This window comes from Mesoplodon densirostris, chromosome 3 (genome assembly GCF_025265405.1).
Source record: "Mesoplodon densirostris isolate mMesDen1 chromosome 3, mMesDen1 primary haplotype, whole genome shotgun sequence".
NCBI lineage: Eukaryota > Metazoa > Chordata > Mammalia > Artiodactyla > Ziphiidae > Mesoplodon > Mesoplodon densirostris.
Genome location: NC_082663.1, coordinates 165,785,421 through 165,801,013, shown reverse-complemented (window position 1 = coordinate 165,801,013; position 15,593 = coordinate 165,785,421). Strand labels below are relative to the sequence as shown.

General features: G+C 53.0%; 1 protein-coding gene across 1 annotated transcript in view; it reads left to right on the top strand.

Moving 5' to 3' along the window:
* Positions 1-15,593, top strand: part of WWC1 (WW and C2 domain containing 1) — a 147,846-nt gene that overhangs the window by 108,571 nt on the left and 23,682 nt on the right. The window contains exons 10-15 of the mRNA XM_060092566.1: positions 4,929-5,018; positions 5,821-6,356; positions 9,819-9,927; positions 10,328-10,408; positions 11,074-11,160; positions 12,369-12,561. Coding sequence (XP_059948549.1) covers positions 4,929-5,018; positions 5,821-6,356; positions 9,819-9,927; positions 10,328-10,408; positions 11,074-11,160; positions 12,369-12,561 — 1,096 coding nt within the window. The remainder of the gene's footprint in view (positions 1-4,928; positions 5,019-5,820; positions 6,357-9,818; positions 9,928-10,327; positions 10,409-11,073; positions 11,161-12,368; positions 12,562-15,593) is intronic.

The window sequence follows — 15,593 nt, the reverse complement described above, 5'->3', positions numbered from 1 at the left end:
AAAGCAGGCGCCGTCTGCAGCCAGTGGAGGTGCAGGCCCCAGGCTGCCAGAGGCCCCCATATTTCAAGAAAAGAGTTTTTTGGATTTTTTTTTTTAATATTGGGAACTAATCCAAAAATTTTTTTAAATACCATGAGGGCTAAATCAGCTTCATCTGTGGGCTTGATTTAACCTGAAAGCCACTGGTTTCCATTCTCCGGTTGAAGCCTTATAACAGACTTTACTTCCTTCAGTGTCTCACCAGCCTCCACACCCACATTGCACAGAGCACAACTCCGTGTTCACAGTGGGTCCTACAACCCCCAGTTTCTCATTCATTCATTCATTCTGTCCATCAGCCTATTGTTTATTCATTCATTCATGTAAGAAACGTTTTGTTGCACATATTTTGTGTGCAAGGCAATTTGGAGGATTCAAAAATGAACAAGTCACGATCCCTGCCCTGATACCCTTAAAACCTATTCAGTTATTTTCACTCTTTTTGGCAGCAGACTTTATTGAATAAGGTCCCTGCCCTTAAGGAGCTGGAGTTGAAGATGGTGATTTTCAAACTTGTTGGGGGAGGGGGAGGTGGGGGAGAGAGATGAGTAAGGGAATTCCTCTTTCCAGTGAAATCAGAGGCAGAAGCCCAGTTTATGAAGCAGATAAACTTGTCTGGGCCCAGTGGCAGCAGGTCAGGCATCCTAGGTACCTGGCTGTGCTCTTTGCATCACCCCATGATGGGTCCTAAGATGCCTTCAGGGAGCCTCCCGAGTGCTAAGGAACCCTGCTTGCAATCCCACCCTAGTAACTGAGTAAGCTCTATTTGCACATGGTGGGGTGCCAGACGGGTCACATTGGCCAGCCTCTTTCTGGCCTCTTGTAACCACATCACACAGTCCATGAACTGGTCAATGGTGGGGAATCTCTTCCCACCAAGCCCCTTGTCAGAACTACTACCAAGGATGTGTCACTTTCCTCTACTTTATCTTCCCCTGGGAGGGGTGGCTGATCAGCACTGACCTACCACCAGGCAGGTGGGAGAGGGAGGAGGAGAGGGCTTCAGTATTTGGTGCTTTGTAACCCTAGGAAGCACCTCCTAGAATTCTCTCTTAGTGCCAAGACTTTGTCCTGCTTTCCCCAAGGCTGTCTGTGCACCTTGGGGACAAGGCCTGTGTCTAGACACCTTTGTGCCTTTAGTGTTACTTGAATGAATAAATGGTTCGCCATCCCGGGCAGACCCTTACAGGCCTCTGTATGCATCTCCTGATCTGTCTACCAGTCCTCTGGGCCCCTGACTTGCTCCCAGACCCTACAGCCGTCACTAGAAAGCCCTTAGCTTTTCATTATGCTCACAGCCGGCAGCTGAAGAGAACAGATCCCTGGCAGCCTTACTCCTTGTTGGGTCAATAGAGATACCCTTCCCACCACCTACCTTGTGCAAGTCATTGACCAATATGGACTTCAATGGCCTAATAGGGGAAAAAAAAAAAAAAAAAACAGGATAATTACATTGAATACTTATATATTCTGAAGGCAGGTGGTTGAACCAGATTGTGAATTGAGGCTCTTCTCTGCTATCATAATTTTGGTTTCTCGAAACTAGGATTGGATATTCTCTTAGAGACCCCTATACTACATGCAAAATGTACCATTAAGTACCAGACTCTATAAGCTATATCATCTCATTTAAACCTCCCAGCAACCCTGAGGTTAATCTCCATTTCATAGTTGTGGAAACTGAGGCTCACCCAACATCAGCAAATGGCAGAGCTGGGATTACAACCCAGGCTTGCTGGCTCTGGAGCTCATGCTTGCCTTAAGTCTCCTGCCCACTTAGAAGTTCTTTTATTATTGCCTTCAGCCCCGTCTTTCAAAGGTCTAATTGCTCCCCTGGAACAGTGAGTTCACACGGCCAGTCCAGGGAAGCCAGAACCTCCACGCCGTAGCAGCTGCTGAGCAGGTGTCTCGAGGTCCCAGAGGGCAAGGTCCTCTGGGGGACATGCAGAGAGAAACCAGGGGACACGTGGGCAGGAAGAGGTGAGAGCCTCGGGAAGGACAGGGACAGGGCTGACGGCTGTAAGCCTCTTGCACAAAAGAGAGGAGAAAGCCCACCCAGCCGTCTTCTTCTGTGTTCAACTGTCTGCCTCTGGCCCCCTGTTTGGCTGTGTTCATCCCTCTGACTCTCTCATTCTCTCTCTAGGTTTCTTTCTCTTTTTGCTTCTCATGCTCCTCTCTCTCTTCTCTCTCTCTGTCTCTCAACATGGGAGTATTAGACTCGTCACCTCACCCAACAGCCTCTCTTTTCAAGGTGCCTTTGAGAAGGCCAGGAAGAGACACATCCAGGAAGAGCACACCACAGGGCCTACCAAACCCCAGTGTCGAATCAATCAGAAGCACAGATGTCCCCCCAGGACTCCCCATCCTGCACGCTGCTTCCTCCTCCCTCCCCAGGGGCCCTCCCCAGTACCCTTGAGAGCTGCAGTGCCTGTTAGAGTGTGGACTCCCTACCCCTACCCCAGGGACCAATTCCCCAGGCCTGAGATGGAGCCCAGGCTCTTGCATTTTTAACCAGCACCCCAGGGGCTGAGCTGCAGCTTGTGGGGGTTCCAGCCCCACCTCCTGGGTCCTCTGCCTGCTTCTGCGCTTGATGTGTTCTTGGCCTCCCGGCATGTGCCAGGCAGGCATCACATGCAAACACCGTATGGCCAGCAAAGCCCAATACCTGTAGGAGGCCGCCTCGGCATCTGTGTGTGGCCGCTGGTAACTACACCCCTGTGCTCGGGAGGTCAAGGCCATCTGGCTCCCGGTCCCCTCAGCCTCCTGTTGGGGCTCCACTGGGGACCTGCACTTACTGCCAGAGCACACCTCTGTGGTCTCCTCCCAGGGGAGAGGAAAACAAAGGTAGAAATGGTGGCCCAGGCTGCGCCTTGACCCCAGACCTCACACCCTTTCAAGGTCTTGCTCTCATGAAGGGTCAGATTCCATAGTCGTGTCCATTGCGCTGAAAACCGGGATTTTGTTCATTATGGGCTCTATCTGCCAGCCCCCCTAGTCCCGGGCAGGACTCTGGAAAAACAGGGCTGGGGACTGAGCTGGCCAAGAACCATGCCGAGGCCGCGGCTCCCGGGGTCTTTTCTGAAATCTCACAAGGCCAGTTCCCCAGTGACTGGTCCTGCCCCTCCCTTATCACTTTGCAGCTGTGTCTCAAGCAAGCTCTGGTCTTCATGGCAAGGCCTGTGCTGGAGGCCTTGGGCGTGTCAGTGGAGGGATGGCGTGGTTAGGTTTTCCATGGAAATGAACTCTTTCTCCCAGGCCCCAGGCTGGGTTGGCTGTGCTCTGGGAGCAATGAGTCAATCATTCCTCCTGCAGCAGGATGGCATAAGGGGATAAGATGCCAACGGTGGGACATATCTGACCATGGGAGATTTAACATCCAGGTCTCTCAGCAGAGCAAATGAGCCTTCCCTCCATCAACTGGGGAAAAGTCTTCCATTCAGCAATAACTTTTCAAGCACATCCATGCGGCGGGCGCCATGCTAGGGGCTGAGAGAGTGAGGCACAGTTCCTGCCTTACAATCTCCAGCCAGTGCAGCAGCTCAGAAACCTTACTGTGCCTAAAAGTCACCTGGAATAGGGAATAAAGATGCAGATTCCAGGGAATTCCCTGGTGGTCCAGTGGTTAGGACTTGGCACTTTCACTGCCGGGACCCGGGTTCAATCTCTGGTTGGAGAACTCAGATCCTGGAAGCTACACAGCGTGGCCAAAAAAAGATGCAGATTCCTGAGCCCTGCCCCTAGACTTTCTGATTCAGTAGATCTAAGTAGAATTCAGGGATGTGCATTTAATGAGCACACCTCCCCTTCTGGTGGGGGAGCTCTGTGGGCCACAGACAAAGAACCACTAATCTAGTGGATGCAGGAGAGCAACCCAAGTCATGAGTGGGCGATGGAGCTCCTTCCCTGTCAGATCCAAGGAGCAGCACCCTCTCTGGAGCCCACCCAAGCTGCCCCCATGGGGAATTTCAGGAGAAACTGGGGGCTGAGCAGAGCCTATATCCAGCCATCCCTTCTAAACTCAAGGGTTTTGCCTTCAGGAAGGGAGCTGCTGAATTGGGCTCTGCTGTGGGCATGCCTGGGTGCAGGCCTTAGTTCCCGGGTTCTCACTCTCTGTCACGCTCACCTGGATCCTCCCCAGGCTCTCTGGAACCACCCTCTTCAGCTCCTTGGCTGACTATTGCCCGTCCATTCAGCCTTGGGATGATAGACTCAGAGCTCAGTCCTGGACCCCACCTTTTTTCTCCTTCCAAATTTTACCCTAAGATGGTGCATTCATTTGTTAGGGCTGCCAAACCAAAGTTCCACAAACTGGGTGACTTAAACAATGGTAATTTGTGTCCTCACAGTCCTGGAAGCCACAAGTCCAAGGACAAGGTGTTGGCAGGGTTGTTTCTCCTGAGCTCTCTCTCCTTGGCCTGTGGATGGCCATCTACACATGGTCATCTACCGTGTCTTCACTTGGTCTTCTCTCTCTGCATGTCTGTACACAGCGTAGGGAGGGATGGTTGGGTGGAATTCTAATTCTGCCAGTAACTCTCTAGCTTTAAGTAAACTATTTAACTCTAAGAGCCTCCGTTTTCTCGTATATAAATTGGTTAAAAAAAATTCTTACTATGCAGGGTTATTGTGCAAATGATTTAAGGCAATGTTATCAGTTTCCTAGTCAGCCCCTGGTATATAGCAGGTGATGCATATAGCAGTTACTATAGGATTATACGTAGAGGCCATACCTCTCCAAACACCATAATATAATGCCTCCGGGAAGTTCTTGTGTGTGCGTCTGTGGGTCTGTGTGTACATCTCCGTGAGCCCATGCCTGTGATTCCTCTTCCGGGCAGATGGAGGTGGGTTCCCTCCGAGCTCCCCACTCATGCCTTCTCTCCCTTCAGGTTGAAGTTAAACAGTAAGAGGAACCAGCTGGTGAGAGAGCTTGAGGAAGCCACCCGGCAGGTAGCAGCTCTGCACTGCCAGCTGAAAAGGTGAGTAGTAGGCAGTGGGGTGAGCGCTCCCCTGGGCACGGCCACATGCAGGCGTCCCGAGGCAGCCCAGCCCAGCTTCACGTGTCCTCCATGGCCTGAGGGTGCCCGTTTAGAAGCACAGCAGGCAGACAGATGACCTGGGGGACTCGCTCTGGGCCTGGTGTGGCTGGGGGCAGGGCCCTTCACGTCCCCAGACCGCAGCCTCCTTGGTCCTCTGACAGCACAACAGAAGGCCCCAGTTGGGTGCTGGTGTGTCTTGTTCACGTCTCTCCAGCCCACTTGCACAACGCAGAGAAGGTAGGCCTCAGGCTGGGGCCTCGGTGGGCAACGTGGCTGGAATTTTCTCACAACATTCTGTTTTCATCAAATATTTTTAACGGTTGACAATGCTTTTCAAATTACACTTAGGCTATAACGTTTCCTTTTTCAGAAAACTATCTTAACGTGTAAAAAGTGAGTTGAGTTGAAGGAAAATATTAAGCAGCATTATTTGGGGTTGGAGTCAGATATGGAGAAATATGAAAATGGAATGCCGCTGGTGGAGGTTTGAGAAACAGAGATATTGAGGAGAAAGTGGACTTTTAAGGCAGCGGGCTTGGGTTCGAATCCCAGCTCTGCCAGCTCCTGATTATGTGGCCTTCTCAGGATATCCTCTTTAGTGACATGGGGATGTGTGGTCCGCCCTGGAGACTGTCAAGAGGGTCTGATGGGATGTTGCGTTCTCAGTGCACGTGGTGCTTTTCGGGGGAGGTTCGGGGCGGCCCACCCACTCGGTGTCCTCGCCCTCCCTCCCCCGCCCCAGCCTCTCCGGCAGCATGCAGAGCCTGTCCTCGGGCAGCAGCCCCGGATCCCTCACGTCCAGCCGGGGCTCCCTGGCCGCCTCTAGCCTGGACTCCTCCACCTCGGCCAGCTTCACCGACCTCTACTATGACCCCTTCGAACAGCTGGACTCGGAACTACAGAGCAAGGTGGAATTCCTGCTCCTGGAGGGGGCCACGGGCTTCCGGCCCTCGGGCTGCATCACCACCATCCACGAGGATGAGGTGGCCAAGACCCAGAAGACAGAGGGGGGCGGCCGCCTGCAGGCCCTGCGCTCCTTGTCCGGCACTCCAAAGTCCATGAGCTCCCTGTCCCCCCGTTCCTCGCTCTCCTCCCCATCCCCGCCCTGCTCCCCTCTCATCGCTGACCCACTCCTGGCTGGAGACGCCTTCCTGAGCAACCTAGAGTTTGAAGACCCCGAGCTGAGTGCCACTCTTTGCGAACTGAGCCTTGGCAACAGCACCCGGGAGAGGTACCGGCTGGAGGAACCCGGAACAGAGGGCAAGCCGCTGGGCCAAGGTACAGGGCACCACATCCAGAGGGCGGGAGCCTCCAGGAGGGAGGAGGGTGGGAATTGTGCTCGGGTCCGAGTTCCAGACCCCAGTGATAATTATGGGCAACGTGGTTTTGTGTTTTTTTTAATTAATTAATTTATTTTATCTTTGGCTGCGTTGAGTCTACGTTGCTGCGCGCGGGCTTTCTCTAATTGCGGAGAGCGGGGGCTACTCGTTGTTGCGGTGCACGGGCTTCTCACTGCGGTGGCTTCTCTTGCTGCGGAGCACAGGCTCTAGGCGCACGGGCTTCAGCAGCTGTGGAACGTGGGCTCAGTAGTTGTGGCTCACAGGCTCTAGAGCGCAGGCCCAGTAGTTGTGGCACACGGGCTTAGTTGCTCCGCGGCATGTGGGATATTCCCTGACCAGGGCTCGAAACCGCGTCCCCTGCATTGGCAGGCAGATTCTTAACCACTGCGCCACCAGGGAAACCCCTACGGGCAACATTTACTGACTGCTTTCTATGTGCCAGATCTTTACATGGTATATTGATTGATTTATTCATTCAGTAGGTATTTATCATGTGTTTACTATGGTCTAGGTCTTGAGCGAAGGGTTTTCCATGGTGGGTTCATTCATGCAACAGATATTAAGTACCTCCTGAAACTAAATGCCAGTCCTGTGCTAATGGGTGTACATGGATTCATTCATTCTTTCATTCCACTGATATGCCATGTGGGTTAGTCACAAGGATACAGCGTGGAGGACAGACAAGGTCCTGGTTCCCGTGAAGCCTACATGCAAATGAAGGCACAGACAATAACTGTACAAGCAGACCAATAAAAGCACTAGGAAGAAAATAAAACAGGGCATGTGATGGAGCCTTTCAGGTTGGGTTAGGGCTGCCAGTTCAGATTGGGTGGTGAAGGAAGGCAACACTTGAACGGAGCCTTGAGCAGGGAGAGGGAGCCAGCCTTGGGAGAAGCAAGAGCAAAGTCTCTGAGGCTGGAGCAAGGGGCTGCAAGAGGGGCCAGAGGGAGGAGATCACCAACAAGGCAGAGAATTGGGCAGAGTACGGGTTGCGTAAGGTAAGGAGTTTACGTTTTACCCTCATTGCAGCAAGGATCCGTGTGACTGTTTGAAGCCAGGGAATGATATGACTCCCATTCTGCATGGGGTCAGAAAAGAGCCTTATGGTGTGGACTGAGATTCAGGTCGGAAGCTGTCATCATCAGCTTCAGGTCGGATGCTGATGATGACAGCTAAGATTTATTACAAGAAGAATCTTTATCTTTACCAGCAACCACATAATAAATGATAATAGTTAAAATTTATTGGGGTGCATTATGTGGTGAGCGATGTGCTTTACATGATGAAATAGGTTACTTCCATTATACCCATTTCACAGATGAGGAAACAGAGGTTCAGAGAGGTGCTTCCCCAGCAGGTGGGGAAGCAGGGATTGGAATCTGGGTTTTTCTGACCCCAGAGCCCAATCTCTTTATCATCACGGTCCCCTTAGGACATGAGGCAGCTCTGTGTATTTATTCCTAAGACACTCCTGGTGCTCGCTGATGCCATCATGCATCAAGTTCAGGTGTGCGAGATAACAGGCACCGTTAGGCACACTTACTCACATAAGCCTCACAACAACACTATGAGGTGCGTGCTATTATTATCCTCCCCTCACAGACTGAAAGGAATGAGACTCAGCAAGGTTAAGTGACTTGTCCAAGGTCATTGTCACTGCTGTGAAGCGGTAGACTCAGGACTGGCTCCAGGACCACCTGCCCAGAACCCGCAATGAGCCATGTGCCAGCTCTGTCGGCAAAGGGCTCCTGGTCCTGGCTCCCGTGAGGCCAGCTAGAAGCTCAACCCACTTCAGCCGTCAGCTCCAGGAATGGGTGGAAGGGCTGCCGCTGCACCCAGAGCTATCAATTCCTTCATGTGCAAGGGCCAGTGGGAGCAAGGGGGAAACAACGAGATTTCCCCGTTAATTAAAGGCTCTGCTGGGTGCGTGCCAGCCGCTTCCTTAGAAGAGGAGCTGAGAGATCCCTGGAGCTCCCTCACCGGGAAGGGAGTCTTGCTGAGTGCCCTCAAACAAAAATAAAAACAGGCTTCCTACTGCAGCCGGTGGCAAGCTTCAGAAAATTGTTCCCTGGAGAGGAGGGGTGTGCAGGTGGTACCCCTAACAGGGCTCAAGAAGCGTTCCCGGCACTCCCTGTCTAAAGGCTGCGATAAGCTGGCTCGGGGATGCTGGGGCCCCAACCGAGTGCAGGGAACGACCCCCATCCCCTCGCCTTCCGCCACAACGCTCGTGTCTCAGGTCGGCGCTTCTTCATGCCACCTCCAGAAGCCTTCCCCGCTGCCAGCTCATGCCAGGCTGAGCCCAGACACTAAGCAGGTTATGCGATTAGTCCCACTGTTCAGTCAGCAGACAAATTAATCTCCTTAAGTGGTTTAGTGGAGGGTGGAGAGGGGTGGGTCTGAAGGCAGGAGGTCTCCAGGGCTGCAGCAGCAGATGTGGGACACAGGCTGCGAAAGCCACGCCCACATGGCCCCTTGGCTTCTCCCAGGCTCACTGTCCCCATCCCCACCCCCAGCCCCTTCTCCAGTCTGCCCACCCCCCGCCCATGTGCCTGGCACACAGGGACGTGCTGGCCGTGAGGTTGAAGCCCCTGAACCTGTCCTTCCCCTGCTGCGTGGAGGTCAGGAGCTGTCCTATTCATCTTAGTAGCTCTGAACTTAGCAATGGACCTGGCACACCGTCAGCACCCATTACTTGGGGGAAGGAAGGAATGTGCCGTGTGTGCTGAATGCTTGGGCCTGAGCCCCGGGTAGAGACTTCTGAGGGCCTCTGTCAAGGGCAGGGGAGACGGGCTGAGTTAGGAATGGAATGGGATAGGCGAGTAGCACAGCCAGGACTTACGTCCTTCCCTTCCTCCTCCTCTTGCCCCTCCCAAGGGGGTCCGGGGGCTGTTATTTTGCCCCAGGTGTGTAGGGATCGATCTAGAAGACATCGCTGTAGTGATGCGAATGATAGTCGTAGTAGCTAAGGATGGTGGTACTGACTTTTCTAGAGCACTTCCCCTGCACCAGTCTGTGTACTAAGGACTTCCCTTCATCATCTCATCCAGTCTTCCCAACAGCCCTGCAAGGCAGGTATTATTATCCCCATTTTACAGATGAGGAATGCAGGGCTGAGAGGGAGTAAATCAGTGTCCCACTGTCATGAAGCAGTATGTGGCAGAACTGAGATTTGAACCCAGGTGGTTTGGCCCTGGAGTCTGAGACGTTAAACACAGAATCACACGCTACCCTTTCCTTTGCCGCAAAAAAAGGCAGGACCTTGCTGTCAGGTTCAGAGGTGGCTGGATTTTGGTGGGACCACGTTACGACAGTGAGGGGATCAAAAGATGTATTGTGACGACAGTATCCTGATTTCTAAACCCCGCCTTGCCATCCTTCCTTTTTTCCTCTCTTCTTCCAGCTGCAAGTAAGGCTCAGGGGTGCGACCTGAAAGTGGCCTGTGTCTCAGCTGCAGTGTCGGATGAATCCGTGGCCGGGGACAGTGGTGTGTATGAGGCTTCCGTGCAGAGGTGGGTCCCTGAGTCTTGGGAACTCTGAGTGTGCAAGGCCCCGGGCCTCCTCAGGTGTGTGGGAGGGACTCACAGGAGGGTGGTGCTGAAGAAGCAGGCAATGCTTCTCCTCCTGGGGCTGGAGAGGCTTCACATTTGGGAGACTGCTAGTTCCGCAATTGCCATTAAGGGTGTATGGCTAGAGGAGCAAGTATTAGAGAAAGCGCAGCTGCTGCTTTAAGAGAGGGATCCGGGGTAGTTGTGGGCAGGCAGGGTCCACAGGGAGGCTGAGCAGACCCAAACCTTCCTCCTTGAGGACACAGCTGCTTCCTCCCAGAGAGAACCCTGTCTCTAGAAAATGACTTTGGCCCCTGGTCACTACAGGGAAGCCTCACCCTTTCTTTCCTGTGTTGCTTTCCAGACTGGGTGCCTCAGAAGCCGCTGCTTTTGACAGTGACGAGTCAGAAGTAGTGGGTGCAACCCGGGTTCAGATCGCCCTGAAGTAAGTGGCAGGGAGGGCGGGACGGAGGGGCGTGGTCCGTGCAGGGTCTCCTCCTGGCCTGCAGCGTCTCCAGCATTTACCCTCACAGCTGCCCAGCGAGGCAGGCAGAACCAGCGGGACCTGCTGACGGCTGTGGGCTCCTAACTAAAGGGGGTGGGGGGCGTCTCTTTCCATGCCCCCCAGTTCCCCATTTCACAAAAGAGAAAAAACAAGGTTTGAAGACCTTGTAACTTGCCCGGATTCACTGAGCTGGCCAGTGGCAGAGCCAGGCAGGGACCAAGACCTCCTGCCTTTTGGTCTGTTTGGTCGTCGTTGCCACGGCTTTTGTCTTATCATCTCACCTGGACCGAAGTCAACCCCTGGGGGCTGCAGCCCAGATTTCTTATTGTTTTCTCTTGATGCAGGTTGGCCCCAATATTTTTTAAAATAGGAATTAACTGCCAGTGTTGAAATGTCAGGAAATTTTATACAACCTCTGGCTTCTCTTTAAAAATTCAGACCGACAGCTCTGGACCTGCATCCCTGCATGGCAGCAAACACTGGGCCTGTGCCTTCCAGCTCACCGCAGTCCCCAGGGCAGCCAGCAGCCGCATCTGTGATGATTAAGGGAGAGAGAGATAAATGTGTTACTAACAGGTGCTCCATATGCCCCCTTTTCATTTCAGGTATGATGAGAAGAATAAGCAGTTTGCAATATTAATCATCCAGCTGAGCAACCTTTCTGCTCTGTTGCTGCAGCAAGACCAGAAAGTGTGAGTGTGCAGCTGACGGGCTGTATATTATCCTCTCCCGCCCTGCGCCCATCCCAGGGGACACTCTCCTGCTCTGTTCTGCTCCACCAACGGGCCCCGTAAGCCTCTGTGGGTATTTAGTGCACATGACCGTGATGCACAGTGTCAGTGCCGTGAACGTGGATGCAGGCAGGGCGGCAAACACGCTCACTCTAAAGAGGACCACCCCAGACAGCTCCAGACCTTCCACATACGCGTCCTGAGCCCCTACCAGGTGCCAGCACTAAGGAAGGGGTGGCGAGCGAACCTCTGCCCTTGTAAACTTGAAGCCTGATGAAGAGGAAAGTCACAGCCTCTTTGATCTGCTCTAAGCTTGAGTATTCCACGCAGAAAGAGCCGGGCCTGCCTTTCTGAAGAGCCGGCTCCCATCACTGTGCTTCTTTTGGCAGGTTGTGATGGGTGTTACCTTACAGTTGTTGATACAGCAAAGACCTGCACTGTCTGCCTCCCAGCTCGGTCCTATGCAGACCGGATTTATGTCTCATTGAGCTCGTCTGCCTACATGTTCCTCCTTTGCTAGACCATAGGCCTTGAGGGCAGCATCAGGCGCTTATATTTCTGTGGCCTGCACCCAGCCAGCGTCTGGGGTGTGACACGTGGGAAGGAGGAAGGCAGGCCAGAAAACAGGCAAAACAGAAGGAAGACAAGATTGGTCGCTGGACTTGTGTGCAGTCTTTGCTGTTACAAACAGGGCCGGGATGAATAACCTTCTCTGTAACTCATTGGTACTTGTGCAGCAGTATCTGTGCCTAGAAGCCAGCTGTCTGGGTCAAAGGGTGAATGCACATGTACTTTTATTAGGATTGTCACCTTCCCCGCCACCTGAGTTGTGGCACTTTGCCTTCCTACCAGCGGTTGTATGAGTATTTCTCAGTGTTAACAAGCAGCCTCTCAGATCCTTCTGTTCGCAGCAGTTTGCACACCGTTGGCCTCAGGCTCCACAAGCTTTGAGGGCCTCATGATTGGGGGATTCAGTAGAAGGAAAAGCAGCACGTTGTCCCTGGGGCCCTTATGCATCCCTCATGAATAACTGCATAACTACTGGAGAAATTACAAACTCTTGTCCGCTGCTGTTTCCTTGGGGATTTGCAGCAGCCGTTTAGCCTAACACCTGAGCCCCAGACCCGGGCTGACCTGACCCAGGCTCTCCTGTGTTTCTGTCCCTCTAGGAACATTCGCGTGGCTATCCTTCCCTGCTCCGAGAGTACCACCTGCCTGTTCCGGACCCGGCCTCTGGACGCCTCGGACACCCTGGTGTTCAACGAGATGTTCTGGGTGTCCATGTCCTACCCAGCCCTTCACCAGAAGACCTTAAGAGTCGATGTCTGTGCCACCGACAGGAGCCATCTGGAGGCGTGCCTGGTGAGGACTGTGTCTGTCTATCTGTGCAGCCTTCTGTCCTTCTGGGGATTGGTCCACCTTGCACTTCAGGAAGAAGGCTTGGAGAAACACAGCTTGTGCTATCAGGCCAGCCTTTCTTGGGTTCTAGGCAGGGGCTCTTCCACAGATGAACAGCGTTGTTCCCAGACTTATTGAGAGCAGGGGAAGGGGGGGCGGGGAGTTCCTTTTTCTGCCGTGGAATTGCAGCGCCACATCCCTTGTGCCTGAGGCTGAGTCACCAGCCTTCCCCACTGTGTGGCCTAAGACTCTTTAATTCTGTCTGTTTCCTTTTCTGTAAAACCAGCTAACACTGGCTACCTCACAGGTGGTTCTCTGAGGGTTAAATGAAGCACTAAAGCAGTGCCTCTCCAACTTTCACGTGCACACAGGTTACCTGCAGCTCTGGTTAAAATGCAGATTCTGATTCAGCGAGTCTGGGTAGGCAGGCAGCAAGATTCTGCATTTCTGTCAAGCTCCCAGGTGATGCCAGAACTGCTGGTCCCCGTAGCAAGGATGTAAAGCAAAGTGTCTGCGCACACTAGGTCTCACGGAAAATCAGTTCCCATCCCTTTCCTGCTTGGCTAGGGTTCATAACAGCGTCATTGCCATTTATGTTGTTGTTACGCTCACAGTAATGCAATAGCTTGTGTCAATTGGATGCAGTTTGTATGGTGGGCTCTGAGCTAAGCTCCTTCATGTATTATCTCTGTTGATCCTCGCTACAATCTTATAAAATAGGTAACTGTTACACCAGTGAGGAAACCGAGGCACAAAGAATTTGCCCAAGGTCACACAGTCAGGAAGTGGCAGGAACAGAGTTAGAACCCAGGCAGGTCCACCCATGTCAGACCCTGGATGTTTTCTGTGTGCCGCTACAGTGCTCCCTGGAGCCCCCAGGTGGATGGTGACTGCAGGATTTGGCAGGCAGGGTGGGTGCTGCTGAAGGATGGAGCGGAAAGCTTTTCCAAATCCAGGCTCCAGGGAGTTCCCTAGTGGCCAGTGGTTAGGATTCCTGGCTTTCACTGCCGTGGCCTGGGTTCAATCCCTGGTTGGGGAACTGAGAAAACCCACAAGCTGCACAGTGCAGCCAAAAAAAAAAAAAGCACATATATATATACCTAGATAGATAGACACAGACACACACACACGTGTGTGTATATATATAAAAGGATAGGGCTTCCCTGGTGGCACAGTGGTTGAGAGTCCACCTGCCGATGCAGGGGACATGGGTTCGTGCCCCGGTCTGGGAAGATCCCACATGCCATGGAGCGGCTGGGCCCGTGAGCCATGGCTGCTGAGCCTTCACGTCCGGAGCCTGTGCTCCGCGACAGGAGAGGCCACAACAGTGAGAGGCCTGTGTACTGCGGAAAAAAAAATATAGAATTTTTTTTTAAAATTATTTATTTTATTTATTTATTTTTGGCTGAGTTGGGTCTTTGTTGCTGCGTGGGCTTTCTCCAGTTGCAGTGAGCGGGGGCTACTCTTCGTTGTGGTGCACGGGCTTCTCATTGCGGTGGCTTCTCTCTGCTGCAGAGCACGGGCTCTGGGCACACGGGCTTCAGTAATTGTGGTGCGCAGGCTCAGTAGTTGTGGCTCGCAGGCTCTAGAGCGCAGGCTCAGTAGTGGTGCTGCACAGGCTTAGTTGCTCCGTGGCATGTGGGATCTTCCCGAACCAGGGCTCAAACCCATGCCCCCTGCACTGGCAGGCAGATTCTTAACCACTGCGCCACTAGGGAAGCCCCAAGGATATAATTTTTAAAATAAAAATGAATAAACAAATCCAGGCTCCTCCAGTGAAGCGTTTCCTTAGCCCCGAGCATTCCTAAATGAGAAGAGACTCAATCCTTTTTCTTCTCCTAATTGGATGCCTTTTATTCCTCCTTCCTAATTGACGTCTGGCCATTGCTGGTTGCCATGGCAGCAGCCAAAGCGCTCATCCCGCCGTAGCTTGTCTCCGTCCTCGGCCAACGGGAAGCCTCTGTTCCCGTGTCCCGTGGGGACGTGAGTGTTAGGCTGTTGTGTTTTGGTGGCTGGAGGAGGAAAGGAAATGAGACAAGAGGAGGAAGGGCCATAGGCTCCCAAGCACAGTCTCCCTGCACTGCTGGGTTTGTGGAATCCCTGGTCTGTTTTGAGCCATTTGACCAGCCGGGCAAGGACAATAGTACCCATCCTGAGTAGTGTCTGCGTGTCTAGTACTGGGCTAAGAACTTTGTGTGCAGTATCTCATTTAATCCTCACAACAGCCCTGGGAAGCAATATTAGGATTATCTCCATCTGACAAATAAGGGATCAAGGCCCAGAAAGGCTAATTAACCGGCTTAGATCATCCAGCGAGTAGGTAGAGAAGTCTGGATTTGAACAAGGATTCCAGCATCTTGTCGTGTCATCATCACACTCTCCTACTGGATTATGGGTTTGGATGAATACTGCCTTCCCCAATATCGTGGGCAACAGTTCCGCCAGATGCTTTAGGGTGGCATCGCAGGAGTCACAGGCTTTCCAGCCGGGTCCTGGTTACTCAAGCCCTGACTGTGCACGTTCTGTAAAGGCAGCCCCCTGCCCAGGCCCCACTCATATCCCATGTCTCATCACAACCGCCCCCTTGCCCCTTTCTCACTTTGCCATCCCCACTTGGCAAAAACCCAGCCCCATCAAAGTGAACTCTCCCCATCTCTCTGCCCGTGCAACTGGAGCAAAACGCACACACCACCGCCCTGCGGTGTCATTTTAAAATCGTGGTCACGAACCTGCCGTGAGCCCTCTTGCTGCCCAGCGTTTATACTCTGTCTCCCTGGACCACTTACTCTCCTGCTTGTCTCAGTGACAAATCCTTATCCTCTCCCCTCTCCTTGCCCTTACTCTCCCTCCGTTGAGGCCCTCCCTTCACACCCAGTTCTGGAAGAGTAGAAGGAACCCCACAGCTGCCACGCCGCATCTGCCTGTCCTCGTGGGCTCTGCTGTTCTTCCCGGAGCTAAGGAGGGGCCCTCCCCACTCCCATCTAGGGCCATCCTCT